The sequence below is a fragment of the Petaurus breviceps genome, unplaced genomic scaffold, assembly GCF_028583685.1.
Source record: "Petaurus breviceps papuanus isolate PSGF00001 unplaced genomic scaffold, PetGlider_PUasm1.0 90734, whole genome shotgun sequence".
NCBI lineage: Eukaryota > Metazoa > Chordata > Mammalia > Diprotodontia > Petauridae > Petaurus > Petaurus breviceps.
This window is the reverse complement of record NW_027187327.1, coordinates 9,359,224-9,377,578: the sequence shown is the minus strand read 5'-3', so window position 1 is coordinate 9,377,578 and position 18,355 is coordinate 9,359,224. Positions and strand designations below refer to the sequence as shown.

Here is an 18,355-nt window from a genome sequence, read left to right as displayed (position 1 = left end):
TTGGGCTTTATGAGAATGAGGGTCTTCTTCTGGGAGAAAGACTTTGGAACAGCATGATATTTCAAATCCAATACCATTAAAAAAAGCATGATCATTCTAAAGTTTGCATATTGATTTTACAGTTTATAAAGCTGAAAGAAAGGGTTCGAAGGTAATCAAGTCTAAAACCTTCATTTTACAGAGGAGGGAAGTGTGTTGCATAAGATCATATAGTTAGTAAACAAAAGAGAAAGGATGAGGACCAGACTTCTTTGATTAGAATTACAATCAGTCAATAAAAATTTATTAAATACCTGCTATCTGTCAGGTACTATGCTAAGTACTGGGGATAGAAATAAAGAGAAAAGACAGTCTCTGCTGACAAGGAGCTCACAGTCTAGTAAAGGAGAGAGCATGAAAAACAAACCCAGAGATCTCTTTATAGGCAACACTTCACCTCTCATCTCCATACATTTGCACTGTCTAGCCACCATGCTTGGAATGCACTGTCTGACCACTTCTCCTTTGCTGGATCATCATTCATATCAGACCCCCTAACTATAGAGTTGGCCCAAGGTTCTTTCCATTGTACCAACCTGCTTTCTTACTTCTCACATAATGAGATAATTTGATTTTTACTACAACCCTATGGGATATGTATGATGAATATTATTCTCTTCATTTACAAATGAAGAAATTGGAGATCAGAGAGGTTGAGTGATTTTCCCAATGTCTCATAGCTAGTAAAATGTCAGAGTCAGGATTTAAATTTACCTGATTGCACCTGTCAGTTTATCCTCATCCCACACCACTTTCCCTTTGGTATTCAACTCTCTGTTTTCAATTTTCATCCTGTTCTTTCTCATCCCTACACCCTCATTGATGCTATCCTTCCTCGCTGGCATCATCTTGACCTCCCATCAATCATAGGATCATAGGGTCATAAACTTAGAGCTGAAAGGGACCTCAGAGTTCATTTAGTCCAACCCCTTCATTTTATGGATGAGGAAACCAAGGCCTAGGGAAGTTAAGTGAGTCAATCTATAAGCTTTTATTAGGCACTTACTACGTGCCAAGGCACTGTGCTAAGTTCTGAGGCCACAAAGACAAAATTAAATAGTTTCTGTGCTCAAGAAACTTACATTCTATCTGGTAGGGAATGCATATAGTATAAGTATGTATATCTCTATCCCTTCTCCATATGTAGAAATCTCTTCCATCATTTAAGATCCAATTCATATGGTATCTTTTCCATGAAGCTTCCTTAACTTATTTTTCCTCTGAAGACCAAGTGCTAGGTATTATCTGAGACAGGTCACTGTCACTCTAAGACTACAAGTTGCTCCAAGAAACAAGTAGTCTCAACATAAGTAATTCATATCAATGAAATAAAAATCAAGATCTTCTCACCCCCAAATTAAGAGAAATGAGAAAAGGGTACAGGGGGAGCAGTGAAATACCCTAAAAAAGTGATCTTCGCTGATGGGTGGAAGATATGAACAGAAAAAATGAGGAAAAGACAAGATCAATATGGGAAAACATAGAAATAGAAATAAAGTAAGTGGACAGGCTGTACTAGACAAAAGAGGCCTGGAAATAGAAAAGAAAGTGGTTTGAATGGTTGATACATTTAAGGGAAAGATGGCTGCATATAGTTCTGGATGAATTGTTTGATAATTGGTGGCAAGACTTCTAAAATGCACAATGTAAGTTTGGAGAGATGAGCCGCAAGGCAGAAAGTGGAGTTGAAAGACATTTTGAGAGGGGAAAAGGCAATTGTTTTTAATTGGGAGAACGGTGGCCCTGGAGGAAAATGAATATTATAGTGTATGTCCTTCTCAAACCAAACTGGATACTGATAATGAAATCTGAAAGCTCCTGTCCCAGGATTACCTTTAAATGGTATTAAGCATCTAATTGGATTGTGTGCCCAGCTCTGTGCTTTGGCAACAAGTAAAAAAAGTCAGCAGCAGTGGGAGGAAATGGGGCACCCAAGGGGTAAAGAAATTCATTAGTTTGTGAATGAAGGCTTAAAACTTCCAAAAAGAAAACCAATCTAGGTTTTTTATGCTTTGAATTTGCAAGGGAACCAGCATGATGTAGTGGGCAGAGAGGCAAATGTGAAGTGAGGAAGACCTCAGTTTAAATTCTTCCTTCAATACTTGCTAGTTTTGTGACCCTGAACAAATCATTTGATCTCTCTCAGCCTTGGCTTTTTCATTTGTAAAATGGGAATTATAATAGCACCTACCTCACAGGGTTGTTAAGGTCTGATCAGCCATCCACCTATCTGTCATCTATTTGTCTATGTATCTATCTATCTCTGTATCTATGTGTCCAGGTATCTGTGTATCTATCTGTCTATGTATCTATCTCTTTGCAAACCTTAAAGTATAACTGTTAGCTATTGTTTTCGTCTTTATGGAAGGCAAGATGGTATAACAGATAGAGTGGTGGACCTGTAGTCAGGATGCTCAGCTTCTAATTCCTCCTCAGATACTTAACAACTGAGGGACCCAGGTAGCTTCTACCAAACTCAGTTTCTGTAACTATAAAATAACTCTACTTCAAAGAGTTGTTGTGAAGGTAAAATTGGAAAAGATATGTGAAGTACTTTGCAAACCTTAAGGACCTATATAAATGTTAGCTATTACTTGAATTCATTGGACCAAGGAATCAGAATTCCCTAGAAAGGAGATATTTAATATGAAATCAGAAGCAAGAGTTTATAAAATTGTTCTATTGTTTTAGTTAGGGGTAAAGGACCCTGGCAGGTGGACCATATCTAAGTGAGAATTCCAGTTTCCATAACAATTTTAAAAGGCAATCTTGAGGGAGCACTGACTTCTATCATACTGTCCAACTGCTCCGATTACAGCTGAACTCTTTTAGCATTGCAGGAGGAAATAGTTGATAGGCAGAAATTTTTAGATGGGAAGAAGTTCTAGGCATACAGCAAACCATAATAAGCTGGTAGCTCACTGTCTAGAAAAGACCTGTGATGAGATAATACCCACCACCTCCAAGTGACTCCTTGGCAGTTTTTTCCATTGATACCACCCAAAGATGAGGGTGACAAGGATGTTGGTGGCAGTGGCATTGGTAGGGGTCTTGTAGCAGACACACTCAATTTGGTATCCAAAGACTTGGGTTTTAATATTGGTTCTGCTTTCTGTTACATGGGAATGTTTGTAGGTAGCAGGAAAGCAGCCAGAAGACCGAGAGAGATTGAAACTTAGGGAGAGTATGGTGATGGTAGAGAAAATGATCTTCTGGAGAAGACGGGATGAAAATGATATTACCTGCACATGCAGAGGGGTTTGTCTTGGTAAGAAGAATGGCCACCTTTTCAAGTGAGACAGAAATGAAGGCAGGGATAATGGCCGAAGGCATCTGGGTGATGTGAGATGTGGAAGAATGGAGAAGAGGGAGATCTCAGCAAATGGCCTCAATATTTTCAGTAAAATATAAAGGTACTTAGCTGAGAGAGTGGGGGAAAGAGGAGCCACGGGATGTTTGAGGGGGGATGAAATGATATGGAAGAGCATATGTGGAGGGTGGTGGTGGTTGGTTACTTGTGTCTGACTCTTTGTGACCCTGTGGACTATATGTCCATAGGGTTTTGTTGGCAAGATCCTAGAGGGGTTGCCATTTCCTCCTTTAATGGATCAAAGCAAACAAAGGTTAAATGATTTGCCTGTGGTCACACAGCTACTAAGTGTCTGAGCTCGAATTTGAACTCAGGTCTTCCTGATTCCAGGCCCAGTACTCTATCCACTGAGTTACCTACCTGCCTCCTAATTAAGTTAATTAGGGAGGCATTAAAAAATTTCCTTGCTGCAATGAGAGCCCATTCAAGGTTATGCAGCTTAAATTTATAATTAAGCCAGCAGCATGTTATGATTTTCTCTTGCTTTGTTCAACAGCAAAGAAATAGGAGGGAAGATAGTGGATGGTGGGAGTTGAGGCTTGGTAGGGTAAGAACTGGAATATGATTAGGGGCAAGGGATTCTAGAGAAGAGGCTATTATAGAGTTGAACTGGTTCACCAAAGAGTTAAGAACCGAGCACCGAGTACAAACTATATGCATGTTGGCAAAACAGAAACAACTACAATGCAGTTGCACAGTTTTGTCCACCCAACATCAGATATGGTTTCTGACTGGTTCTCTAAGTACAACAGTGCCAGTTCAGGCTGGCATAATTGTTCTCTGGAAGGTCTTTAATCCTAAATTAAGAAATTAGAATTTGGAATTAAAGGTAGTGGAAAGCTACTTTTAGGTATTTGAAGTGAGAGAAAACAATCCTTGACAGTAGGCAGACCCTAGATGCTCAGAGGCATTCAATATATCTTTCTTGGGGCCTGTGCCTAGGGATCTCTCTCAACAAATCATATATTTCCTAGGCAGATAACCTTCCTCACTTCTTCAGTCTGGCACCTTTCACTCCCTGACTTGATTAATTCAATTCTTTCCCCAGTTGATTCAGTCTTCCTGTCATCCTCTCTTAGCTCTTCCTCCAGTTATCTTTTTTTATTCACATTTGCCTTCTGTCCTCCCTGCCAGTTCTATCAGTACCAACTTGTCTGCTCTATTATTGTTCTGTTTCTTGTCAGTAAATTTCTGCCCTAGGACAAACAAAACTGCAAGGTCTGCTTCTTTGTGAGGATGCAATCAGGTGCTTAGGTCACTAGAAGTTTTCTTCTTGTATAGACTGGAAAATCAGGCCTGGAACTCTGAAGGGAAATATTTTCTTAGCTTCAAAGCTCCCCGCCCCCATAAAACAAACAAAAAACCCTTTATTATATATCTAGAGCTATGAAGGACCTTGGAGGTAATTTAGACTAATCCCCTCTTGTTTTAGATAAGGAAAGTGAGACCCAGGGAGGTTAAGAAACTGGGCCAAGGTCACAGAAGGATTAGGGAAGAAAGGCAGGGTGGCAGTGGGGTTTGAACCCATGCTCTCTGGCTATGAAGTCAGCCCATTTAGCTATGTATTAACCTGGTCTATTTGTATCAATCACCTTTGGCCACCATATTTTGGAAAATCTGATTTGAGATCTACAGATAGTATTCATTGCATTTTTTTGGACATGATTTAGGTACATGTTAATCTCAAGATTTCAATATACCTCACGTGAATATGTGCATTTTAACAAGGATTTCAGGAATTTAACAACACAGGGAATTTGTCAATGATGAATAAATAGCGCATTGCCATTTTTCTATCTTGCTCATGGGGTATGAAATATATTTTTTTTAAGTTTTCACAGAATGCTCAAAATCACAGTACATGTCTTTTGTCTGAGGACCAGCCTGGCTAAGTTTAGAAAGGTTTGGTATCATAGGTCATAGCCCAATGAATGTTTTGGCTATGGTGACTTTTGAGGACCATTTATTGAATTACAAAGGGGTTGTGTTCTGCACTAGTAGAAAGTTACTGCATTATGAAGAAATAGATCCCTTGAAGAATGACAGGTAGCACAGTGGAAGAGGCAGTGTAGTGTAATGAATAGGTCACTAATTTTGGTAATATACAAGATATGGGTTCAAATATCACCTGGGATATTCCTAGTTATGTCACCCTATGTAATTATTTATCCTTTTTGCACCTTAGGTTCCTTATATGTAAAATAGGAGCATTGTACTCAATAATCTTTAAGGTCCCTTCTGGCTCTAAATCTATGGGGTTATGAATACCAAAGGCTTAATCTTTGTCTTCACAAAACTTTTATTCTAAGGATTATGTCAGACTCTCAGAAAATGACCCTTCTCACTTTTTAGTAAGTAGTCAAGAGGGTGACAAGATTAATCTTGCCTCTGGTAAGTATCTATCCATCATTCCCTTTCATGTATTTTCAATATCTCCTTTTTCATTGATCCTTCCATTTTTGCCTACAGACATGTTCAGGTGACCCCAGTTTTAGGTGAAACAGTGTTCTCTCAACATATCAATGACCTATAATTCCCTATATATTTTCTTTTTTACTGTCAGATTTCCTGAAACAGTAGTCTATGCATCTCCACTTTCTCATTGCTAACTCACTCCTCAGTCTCTTATAATTTGGCTCCCATCTTTTCCATTCTTCAGGAACTGCTTTCTTAAAAATCCCAAAGGCCTCTTCATCTTCAAATTCAATGATTTCTTCATTATCATTATCTTTCACATCTCTACAGAATGTGACATTGATCACCATTTCCTTTTTGATAATAGTAATTTTTGATATTCTCTGCTACCTTGGCCTCTGTAACGCCACACTCACGATTCTCATAGTACCTTCTTGATGCCTTCTGTCTCTTTCTGCTGGATCTATGTCCCAATATCTTCATGCAGATGATCTTCAAAGTTCTATTATAGGCTCTCTCTGCAACCTTTCCCTTGGAAACCTTAACTACTCCTCTGCCTTCAGCTGTCCCCTCCATAGAGAGAATTCCCAAATTCCCAAATCTCCATCTTTAGTCCTGAACCTTTCCCTAAGTTTCGGGCTTAAATTCCAATTACCTACTGCATTTCGGGTTGTCTTGGTAGAACCTCAAACTCAACATGTTGAAAACAGATTACCTATCTCTTTCATCTCCCAATTTTTGACTTCCTTATTTCCTTATAACTTCCTTATCTTTCTCAATGATATCATCATTTACTGAATTACTAGGTCAAGATGACAAACATTTATTATGTGTCAGGCACTGTGCTAAAGGCTAGGGATACAAAGAAAGACAATAAAACAACAACCCTAACTACACAAAACAACAGTTCCTGCTCTTAAGGAGCTCACAGTCTTAATCCTTTGTGGAAATCTCTACAATTCACCATCTGTGGCACTGCCAGATTAATCTTAGGACCAGGGTATTGTAGGAACATAGTTTTAGTGCCGGGAGGAAACTTAGAGAAATCTTTTAGTATATACTTCATTTTTAGATAAGGAAACTATGCCAACTCTTTGTCTCCTAAATAGCTTTGCACTGTTTTGTGAAGTGATACTGTTCATAATTCATCTTCCTCCACAATGTTTTCCAGGTTAATTTGTATTTTGCAGCATTGTTACCCCTTGGTTGGCATAGCTCTCTTATTGGCAAAGAGATTAAAAGTTTCTTTTAAAAAAATAACCTGCCATCTCCTATTTGCCACACAGAGCAAATCTTCCTTGACTCACTCACATTATGATGAAGGTCTGTCACTCACATCACAAAATCCATCTTACATAAGTCAGACCTTCTGAAATGGGCATTTGATAACTTTTTACTCTAACCTGAAATAACACAAAATATTTTTAAAAGATAGATATTTAGATTAAATTACATATTTATATCCTATATATCTCCTCTCCTCCACTGTCAGTGTGATAATCACTAGAAAAGTGTACTTTTATGTGTATGTGGAAATTTGTCTTGTCAATTATTTCTCTATGCTATTTAACTGAATGTTTTTTGCTTTGAATGATTATGTTTTTGGTTAATTGGTAAAAGAAACACAGTAAGAGGGGCTCATCAACTGTAAGCTTGAGTGGATGAGCTGACCCATACTCACCATAAACTTGGAATTTTGGGTAATGGATAAGGGGGATGAGGTGGGGGCAGATGCAACATACAATCCAACATACCATATTTCTGGTTATATGTCAGCCTCTTCTTTCTTGGTCTTAAGTGATAATTGATGCTGCATAAAATGTATCCTAAACAAATTCAGTTTCATTTCTTCCCAACAAGAGGAATATATATGAAATTTGGACAACAAAAAAAAACCCTGCTATCACTCAGACCTTTACAACTATCAGTTTAGCAAACTTCATCTAATCTAGGTATGTAAAGTTAGAAAACTTGCCTAATTATAATACCTTTGTGATCAATGGTGGGATAGGGAGTCGCAGCCTAGACTACTCACAGATTGACTTTCATGGAGGTCCCTCTCTCATTCAGTCCTTATGAATCTACCCAGAAACAACAATCAGATATAAGGGCAGAGACCTAGGAGATTGGGGCTTTCAATCAGGATACCTATCCCATAGTTCCTTTGTGTACCCAAGGCATGATAGGGCAAGAGAGCCATATGACTATATGCCTGTGAATAATAAGCTGCCTAACTCATGTTCCTTTTAGGGCTTTTAGTCCTTCTTGGTACCCCCTCACCCACAATCTCCTCGTAGCTTTGTATTCTATACAATACTTTGTAGAGTGGTTATAGTGGAAAGAAAGTAGGTTTTAGGGGCAAAAGATCTAGGTTCAAATGCTGCCTTTGTCAATCTCATGCAGCAGAAAGAGCACTAGATTTGGAATCAGAGGTATTGAGTTCAAATCTTAACCCTGGCACCTGCCACCTATGTAATTTTGGACAACTTACTTAACCTCCGTTGGACTCAATGTCTTCACCTGTAAAACAAGTTTAGGCTAAGGGGCATCTAAGGTACCTGCCAGCTCAAAATCTATGATTCCATCATCTGGCCTTTACTAGCTGTGTTAACATTTGTTTCATCTATCTGAGCCCCATTTATTCTGTTTCATTCTAAATCTGTGAGTCTAAGAAGGGTCTTAACATTGGAAATTGGGGGCCAAGATCTGGTTCTTACTGTTTGTGTGGCCATTTATTTTATTTCTCCAAGTCTCAGTTGTCTCATCTGCAAATAGGGACTAATATGTGTACTCACTTGCTTATAAGGTAATTATTGAGGAAAACCCTTTGAAAACCTTAAAGTACAGTATAAAAACAAGTTGCTATTATTATAGCCAGGAATCAGATCTGAGTCCAAATCTGGCCTCAGACACATGCTAGCTGTGTGACCCTGGGCAAGTCATTAACCATGATTGCCTCAGTTTCCTCACCTGTAAAATTAGCTAGAGAAGCAAATGGCAAACCATTCCAGTATCTTCACCAAGAAAACCCCAAATGGGCACATGAAGAGTCAGACAGGACTGAAACAACTGAACAACAATAAAATTATTGTTGTGTTCTGCTCGTAGTTGGAGTTTTATAGTACTTGTTGGAAGAACAAATGGATGAACAAGTGAATGCATGAAATGAAAGGAAAATTGCATTCCTTCTTCCTTCTCTGAGTTTTTTTTTAAGCAATTGGGGTTAAGTAACTTGCCCAAGGTTACACGGCCAGTGTTACCCTTTTCTGAGTTTTTAAAAGTCATTAAGCTACATGCCATGTGCTTGTCAGACAACCAAGTATATTTCTGAGGTGAACTTTTCCTCCAGACATCCATGGAGATGGAATATAAATCTGCTCCCTTCCTCCCTCCTCTCTGTTCTCATCCCACCTTTGCTTTTGGATAAAGCCCAGGATGGAAAATTCTAAAGTCAACAAGCAATTCTCTGTGCAAAACAACTGGGTAATAGGTTTTAAAATTAAGACTTTATTTCAATTACCATGAATGGCTTTATTTTCAAATGAGGTTTCTTCATGCAGAGAACTGATTCTTATTTTTCAAACTTTCTACCTCTGGAGCTGATCCTGAGGGACAAACTATGGTTTTAATTGTTTCAGCATCAGGGGATTTGTGAAAGGAAATAGCAGAGCAGCAATTGTCTCCACACAATCTGGGAAGGGCTTTTGCCCCTTCAGGACGTGGAGTCCTGCTTGTCAAGGAATTGAAAGAAGGAGCATGCTGGGATGCTTGTGACATCTGAGTTGTTGACCTTTTAGGCAGAGCCTGGGAAGTGAAAATTCAGTTCTTATAGCACATTTCTGGAGATTCCAAGAAATTGGCGTGGAAGAAAGAATGAGATTCAGAGACCCCCAAAGCAAAAGTGAAGCAGAGGTACTGGGGAACTTGGTCTACTATGAGATATGTTTAAATGGTAACAACAAAAACAAAAACAAAACACTTACGGTTGCACAGGCATTTTTCACTTGTATTCAGATTGTTCTATGGATCTGACTGTGTGTTGGTACTTGTATATGTGTGCTTGCATTCTGGGTGTGCTAAACTATGAGCTCCTGGAGAGCAGGAACTGTTTTTTAACTTTTCTTTGTACCCCCAGGGATTAGCACAGTGCCTAGCACATATTCAGTGCTTAATAAATGTTTATTGACAAACTCTGTATTCATCTATTCATCTGTGGTCTGCATTTTCAGGGATGAAGCCCACATTTATATAGTGCTTTAAGATTTGCAAAGCACTTTAATCTGTTATCTCATTTGACTCTCATAATAGCCCCATGTGGTAGGTACTATGATTACTTACCAATTACTTACCAAATTGGATGAGGAAATGGAGGCTGGTGGAGGTTAAGTGACTTGCCCAGAGTCACATAACTGTGACTTGACCAGAGTCAACATAGTAAGTGTCTAAGGCAGGATTTGAACTTAAGTATTGTGAATACAAGTCCAATGTTAAGATCTTCATGGCAGTATAAAGTGAACACAACAGTGAAATGCCAAATTAGGAGATAAGGAAGGCTTATCTATAGGCAGCTAGGTGGATTAGTGGATAGAACACTGGATCTAGAGAGAAGAAGATCTGAGTTCAAATACAGACCCAGAAACTTAATAGCTGTGTGACCTGGACAAGCCACTTGACTTCTGTTTGCCTTAATCCACTTGAGAAGGAAATGGCAAACCACTCTAGTATCTTTGTGGAGAAAACCCCAGGGATAGTATTGGTGTACTATGGTCCACAGAGTCACCAAGAATCAGACATGACTGAATGACCAAACACAAAACTTATCTATACAAACCCACTTACAAGAGAAACTGTGACCACCCTCCAAATAGAACATCTTGTAATTTTAGTACACATATTCAAAGTAAATTGATAATGTAAATGGAAGAAAAACGGGTAAATGTTTGGCTACCTCTCTTAAGTAGATCTACTTTGTAGTGTCTTTTGTCCACCCATTTCTTCTTAGGAGGGATGGAATATTGAATAGAAAGAATTGTGTTGATAGTTTGATTTGAAAGGTTAGCAGTAAGAAAATTATTAATCCTATTTTATTCCAGTACAATTCCTCAATAATAATGCCCATCTACCTTGGATGGCTCTCTTAGGTTGACAAAGTTCTTTTCTTATAATATTCCTATAAAGTAGGTAACATTATTACCACTCCTATTTTATAGATGAGGAAACTAAGGTTTGGGCGGGTGAAGTAGAATGCTAAAGGCCCATAAATGCAATGGATTTAGCAGGGGAAATGCCTTTGTCAATTCCATGTAGTAGAAAGAGCACTAGATTTGGAATCAGAGGTCTCGAGTTCAAATCTCAATCCTGCCACCTGCCACCTATGTAATTTTGGACAACTTACTTAACCTCCCTTGGACTCAATGTCTTCACCTGTAAAACAAGGTTAGGCTAAGCAGCATCTAAGGTACCTGCCAGCTCAAAATCTATGATTCCATCTTCTGGTCTTTTACTAGCTGTTATCATTTGTTTCATCTATCTGAGCCCCATTTATTCTAAATTTCATTCTAAATCTGTAAGTCTAAGAAAGGTGGTTGGTTTAAACTGCTATCTCCAGAATAAAATTAGGATAAGGATTGGGACCAAGAGGGGCAATGTGATGTAATGGATACTGAGGAGATTGTACAGAGAGGAGGACCTGAGCTAAAATGCCTTCTCTGACATACACTGGCTGTATGACTCTAAACAAGTTATCTAACCTCTTAGTGCTTCCAGACAGCTCATTGAGACTATACTTTGGAGAGAATGCTCTCATCTGCCTTGGTGGAGGAAGTACCTTACCCTACATACAGGAAATCACAGCTCAGGTTCTCCAACTCAAAAAATAAAATACTGTGCCCAAGCAGTGACTGTGGCTACGATTAAAATTTAACAGGAGATCTTTCAGGCTATACTTTCCAAACCAAAAGACTATCCCCTTCATCTTTTAGCTAAATTTCTTCTTCATTGACTTCCTTGACCAGTTTCTATATATTTCATAACCAGCAAGCCAATAAAACAATTTTCCTGTTCCCAGAACTTTCCCCCTGGCTCTTGAGTGGGAAACCTGAGAAAGTGTGCCAGCTCAGTTGTAATGATCAGTTCTTATCCAGGTCAATTGGATTTCTCTTGTAAATTTCCCCAAATCTTACTGATAATCCCTTAACCTTGAAATGTCATTATTTGGACTTCTTCAAATATATTCTAAGTTTTACTGATATTTATGATACATTTTTAGTTAGTATAACAGTATCTCCAGTTATGACGGATGTTTAATTTTTTATACTCCAATTGTCATTCATATAACCTGAACTTTCATGTGGTTTTTATATATTAGTTATAGTTCATTCATTCCTTTATTCTTTCATTTGTTCATTCAAGAAACATTTATAAAGTGCCTATTGTATGGAGTACATCAAAATAGCTACTAAGATTAAAAAGTTAAGATGATGAAATATGGCCCTTGAACTCATGAAGCTTCTAGTCTAGTAAGGGGATAGAATTAATCTGGAAAAAAAAAAGTAAGCTCTTTAATGGGAAGGATCTTCCTTTCTTTTTTGTCTTCTTATCTCCAGGTCCTGTTGCATATGAGGCTCTTAATAAATGTCTATTGCTTGGTTGATATATGCATGTAATTTTAATATACAATAATAAGTAATAAGTGCTTTGGAGAGTTGCAAAAGGACATGCTATATGAAAGTCTGAGGGGGAAGATAGTGATGGGAGGATCAGGGGACTCTTTTTGGAGGTGAAAATTGAATTTTTTTGGTTTTAGAGGGGGGAAGGTAGGGCAATTGGGGTTAAGTGACTTGCCCAAGTTTTGTGTTAAGTGTCTGAGGCTCAATTTGAACTCAGGTCCTCCTGACTCCAGGGCTGGTGTTCTATTCACTGTGCCACCTAGATGCCCCAAATTGAGTTTTAAAAGATGGGTAGAAATTCAATAGGTGAAGGGGCTTGAGGGGAAGACAGTATTCTACAACCATATAGTAGCCTGAATAAAGGCATGGAGGAAGAAGAATGCAAGATGTGTTAGGGGATGGAAAGTAGTCCAGTTTGGCTTGTGTATACAGAAGGGAGTAATATAAGAATGGAAAGGTACTATGATACCAAGTTGTGGAGGATCTTGAAAGTTGGGATAATGATCTGGTACTTTACTCAGTAAATAATAGGGAATCCTTTATGATTTTTGAGCAGAGGTATGACATGACCAATTCAGTGCATAAGTAAGAATAGTCTGGAAGATCATGAAAAACTGAATGGAGGGAACAGATCATAGGTTCTTAACTTAATGATTGAAGGAATCTTAGGGCCATTTAGTTGATCTCTCCATTTTACAGATGAGGAAAGTCAGGATAAGACATATCTATGATTATCTGGTTAGTAAGCTGCAGAGCTGGGATTTAAATACAGGTTCTCTAACTCCAAATCCAGAAGACTTGTTTGAAAGCTCAACAATAATTGTCTATAGTTCTTTACTTACCATCAATAAGAAACATAAATACTGTTTCCCTACCTGTCTCCCAGTGCAAATTATATCCCAAGCCCTATCCAATATAAGGGAAAGATGATTGGGAGAGTGGTGTGCAAATAAAAATGGCATTCAGTCAAGGCAGTTTACAGCAGTCCATCTTATTGAGATCACCATTTCCTCTGATCTATTTATTTTACAATTGGTCCCTCCATTTGACTAACTGGTTCATCATATCTTGACTTTCGACTCATCTCAGTGGTTCCTAAGGTGATTGCCTCTTCCTATCTGCCCTGCCCTGGTGTCTTTATATCTGAATCAGTTCCTTTGGACTGGCTGGCAGAAAACAAAAGTTCCCAGCCTTTGGGGGAGTTAATCCTCTCAGTTTTGGGATTCCTGCTCTGGAGCTCAATGATCTTGACTGCTGAGAGAGGTAGGCTAAGTTCAATTACCCCATTTCATCTAAGCAGAACACACTCACATCTCTTCCAGTCATTTATCCTACTTATTTTGCCATCTATCCTCCATCTCTTCTCACTTTTCCACTTCTTATTCTGGGGTTCATTTCAAGTCTCAGCTAAAATTCCAATCCTTTCCATGAAGCCTTTCAGAATCCTTCTTAATGCTAGTGTTTTCCCTCTATTGATTACTTCTAAGTCATCCTGTATATATTTTGTTTGTACGTAATTGTTTTCATGCTGTGCCCTTACCTCTATCTGCCCATTAGACTGTGATCTTCTTGAGAGCAAGGACTGTCTTTTACCTTTCTTTGTACCCCTTGTACTTAGCCCAATGCCTGGAACATAGTAAATACTTAATAAAGTCTTATTTGACTGACTGGTCACTCCACTTACATATAGTCTCTGCCATTAAAATGTATAACTCTCATAAGGGACTCTCTCATTGGTGTGATGGAGAGAACATTGTTTAGAATCGGAAGTCCTGAGTGAAAATCCCAACTTTGACACTACCCGTGTGACATTGATCCAGTCACTTAACCTCCTTGAGTTTCAATTTTCTCATCTATAAAATGGAGAAGTTGGAAGAGAAGGCCTGTGAAGTATCTTCCAATTCTGGATCTTACATTTATAATTTCTGTATTTTAATCCTCATTGCTTAGCGCAATATGTAGTATATGATGAGCACTTAATGAATATTTTCATGCATTCATTCATTTATTCACTCACTTATCCATGTTTCTAGTGGTGTGCTGATAAATATTTAATAACAGACCCTCCAAAATAGGACACATTCCTTAGTTTAATATGCATTATTAACATTTTCTCCATTACTTTATTAAGTCTAGGCAATAAAAAAAAAAAACAATAAATCAAACCCTGATTTATAGTGTTTGCTAGTCCCCAAGGGAGTAAATGATGACACTGAAAACTTAACAATCAACTCTTAAAAACTGGTATGAGGGGCGGCTAGGTGGAGCAGTGAATAGAGCACTGGCCCTGGAGTCAGGAGGACCTGGGTTTAAGTCTGGCTTCAGACACTTAACACAAAAAATAGCCCTGTGACCTTAGGCAAGTCACTTAACCCCAATTGCCCTCCAAAAAGCAAAAAAAAAACCAAAACATAAAACCTGGTACAAGCTGGCTCTAGCACACTCTTGCATTGCTCCCTGCTGTGAAGTTCTTATGTGATTTTACATGTGCCTAAAATTTCCAGTTCCTTAGTAAATGCTGATTACCAGTATTCCTTCCTCCCATTTCCCTGCTCCTTCCTGAAATTCTACATTGATTAAAAACCCAGCTTGACTCAGGACAGCATCTCAGGATCCCTCCTGTTCAGGACTTTATTTACCTTTGGGCAGAACATCTGTCCCCTAGAACTCACTGTCTCAGACAATGCTGACAGACTTGGACATTATAGGACTTATAGACAACAAAATGAAAAAAAAGTAAAACTGCTTCTCTTTCTCCATTATTGCTACCATCTTATATGAGGCACAGGAGCATGATGGATAGAGGTTCTGTTGCATGGTCAGAGAGATCTGAGTTCAAATCCCGCTTCTGCCACATACATGATCAGAGGCAAGTTGTTTACTTTCTCAGTATGCCAGACAGCTCTCTGAGATGGTTGCTGTTAAGTTGTGTCACTCGTGTTGACTCTCCATGACACCATTTAGGGTTTTTGTGGCAAAGATACTAAAGTGGTTTGCCATTTCCTTCTCTAGCTCATTTTACAGATGAGGAAACTGAGGCAAATACAGTTAAGTGACTTTCCAAGGGTCATACAGCTAATATGTACCTGAGGCTGGGTTTGAACTCAGATTTTCTTAACTTCAGGCCTAGTGCTCTATCTACTGTGCCAATATATTTTAAACTAATTAGTGATCTCCATTAGAGAAAAGAGTTCCTGACATCTATGAATTCACAAATTTGGAATTCTAGGATCAAAATGTGACCTTTTTCTTTCAGACTATTTTATTTCAGACTTTTTCCAGACTTCATGACCATTCCCTTTGAGGCAGCATAGGACAACAGAAGCATCCTGGCTCAAGGATCTGGGGGCCGGGACTTGACTCTGCTCTGTAACTTATTATCTTGGGCAAGCCCTCTAACCTATCCAGGCTTTAGTTTCCTTATCTATAAAATGAGAGATCTTTGTGGTCCCTTTCAGCTACACGTCTATGAACCTGCATAGGATCATAATATAGAACTGAGGTTGGGTGGGTCCTCAGAAATCATCTAGTTCAACTCCCTTATTTTAAAGATGAGGAAATTGAGGTCCAGTGAGATTGTTACTTGTCCAAGGTGGTAAGCAGTAATCACTCTCAATATTTTTAAGTACCTTCCATGTTCCAGGCACTATGCTAAGTGTTGGAGATAGAAAAGGAAGCAAAAGATAGTCTCTGTCCTCAAGGAGCTCATGATCTAATGGGGGAAACACCATGCAAGCAAATATATACCAACAAGCTACATGGGGGACAAACAGGACATAATTACAGGGTAGGCATTAGAATTAAGATAGGTTGGGAAAGTCTTCCTGCAAAGCATGGTATTTTAGGTGAGACTTAAAGGAAGCCAGGAAAGTCAGTAGGCAGAGCATTCCAGGAATGGAGGACAACAAGAAAAACATTGCATAAATTAAGAGATGGAGTGTCTTGTTTATGGAGGAAGCAGGAGTCCAGTGTCATGGGATTGAAGAGTATATCTTAACCCAGGGTCTCTGACTCCAGGCACTGTACTATAATCATAATCATAAACTGCCTTTTAATCACATATATGTCTACAGTTATGACCAAATTATTTTATTTTCCTGAAATTAGTCCTTAAATTGCAATTTATTTTTAAAAAGATAAAACGTTAGAAATCAGTGGGATTTAGGGATCTCTTTTTTTTTTTGCAAGCACAGTAAGTCCCTGTAATCAAACAGGTACATTATTTATATAAAAATTAACCGTTTATATCAAAAAGTCCCAGATGATCTTATGACCCATGTGGAATGGTGAGTTCATTAGTGTCTGTGAACACCTAAGTGATGGAGAAAATCCAATGAGAGTTTGTTGAAGAGCAATGATATAATTTGCTTGTTGCTTAAATCAAGTGACTATTAATGGTTTAGAAAACTACCAAAGATCTCAGTTTATATAAAATAGCAGCTGACATGATGTAGAGATTCATTTATGTATAATCCAAATCATTATAGAATCCATTAGCTCTTTATACTGCTTTGCCCATTTCAGGCTCCATCTCTCTGATCTGCAAGACTTGCCTTTTGCGGTAGATAACATGTTGTAATTACTTTTCAGATGAGTAGGTTTTATGACTTACCTTGTCCAGATAGATCTTCAGTACCGAATCCTAGAAGAGGCAGTTCTGTGATGCCAGTTATTAACTCCTCTTCTATTTCTTGATCTATCAAGAAAGGCCCTTTAGTACTCTTCACAGAACTGGGAACTCTTTCAGAATGGTGGTCAGTCAAAGCGTCCTCTCTTACAGTTTCCTTTCCAGATTCAGGCGCTTCTGGAAGCAGTGATGGTTCATAGGTCAGAAGGGTTGGTGGAGTTATATCCACAGGGCTCATGAAAGCTTCATCTGCTGTCTTGGAAGGAGAGAATTCACTTGATAAATGCTCTGATTCTTCTTCTGTCTCAGACTTGGGATACCCAAATGTAAACCCAAGATTCAAGGTAGCATCCTGGAAAATGGGTTTAGAAAGAGATAATATTAAGGGAGCTTCCATTCACACCATCTCTATTAGAATGCATGCTTCTTAGCTAGATGTGGTACAAGTCTATAATCCTAGCTGCCAGGGAGGTCGAGGCTGACAGATCTCTTGGACTTAGGAGTTCTGAGCTTCAGTAGGCTTTGCTGAGCAGGTGCCCACACTAAGTATGGCAGTGGTGAGGGGAGGCCTCTGGCCTGCCTATGGAAGAGGCAGGCAGTCCAAGTTGGAAATGGAGTAGGTCCAAGCTTCCATAATCAGTGGTGGGATTGGACCCATGAGTAGACTCTTTCTAATGTTCATGAGATGAGGAGACCCAATCTTTAAAAAAAAAGTAAGAAAGGAAGGAACAAAGGAAGTAATAAAGAAAAGAAGGAAGGAAGAAAAAAGAAAGAAAAAGAACATATGTGCTTTGATAGAAGGGAATGTGATTTTTAAGAGTAGGTTTTTTTTGGCCTTTCTTTGTAATCTCAGTGCTCATTCTAGTACCTGGCTCATAGTAAGGAGTCTATAAATGCTGTTGATTGACTGACTTAAAATTTACTTGTATATGATTTCAGCTAAATCTTGTCTTTTATTTCTTTCAACTCTATTACAAAGGTTTGTCTTACAAATATTGTTTTGGTTCATGCTAGAAGTTTCTTTCTGTTCCTCTAACTTATACTTTATTTTAAAGTTAAAGATCCATAGGGCTTATTGGTAAATGAAGATATGTATACATTTTATAAACAAGATTGCATTTCATGCTCAGAGCCAAACTTAGATAATACTTTAATTTGGGAGATATCTGTGATCAAATCACATTTGTTAAAAATAGAAAAAAATGCAAAACATTTTGATTAATTTACAGGAACAAT

At 38.4% G+C, this 18,355-nt stretch overlaps 1 protein-coding gene across 1 annotated transcript in view; it reads right to left on the bottom strand.

The window, feature by feature from the left end:
* The window catches only part of IMPG1 (interphotoreceptor matrix proteoglycan 1), a 128,089-nt gene that overhangs the window by 58,087 nt on the left and 51,647 nt on the right, over window positions 1–18,355 (bottom strand). The window contains exon 11 of the mRNA XM_069067051.1: window positions 17,105–17,471. Within this exon, the coding sequence (XP_068923152.1) occupies window positions 17,105–17,471 (367 nt within the window). The remainder of the gene's footprint in view (window positions 1–17,104; window positions 17,472–18,355) is intronic.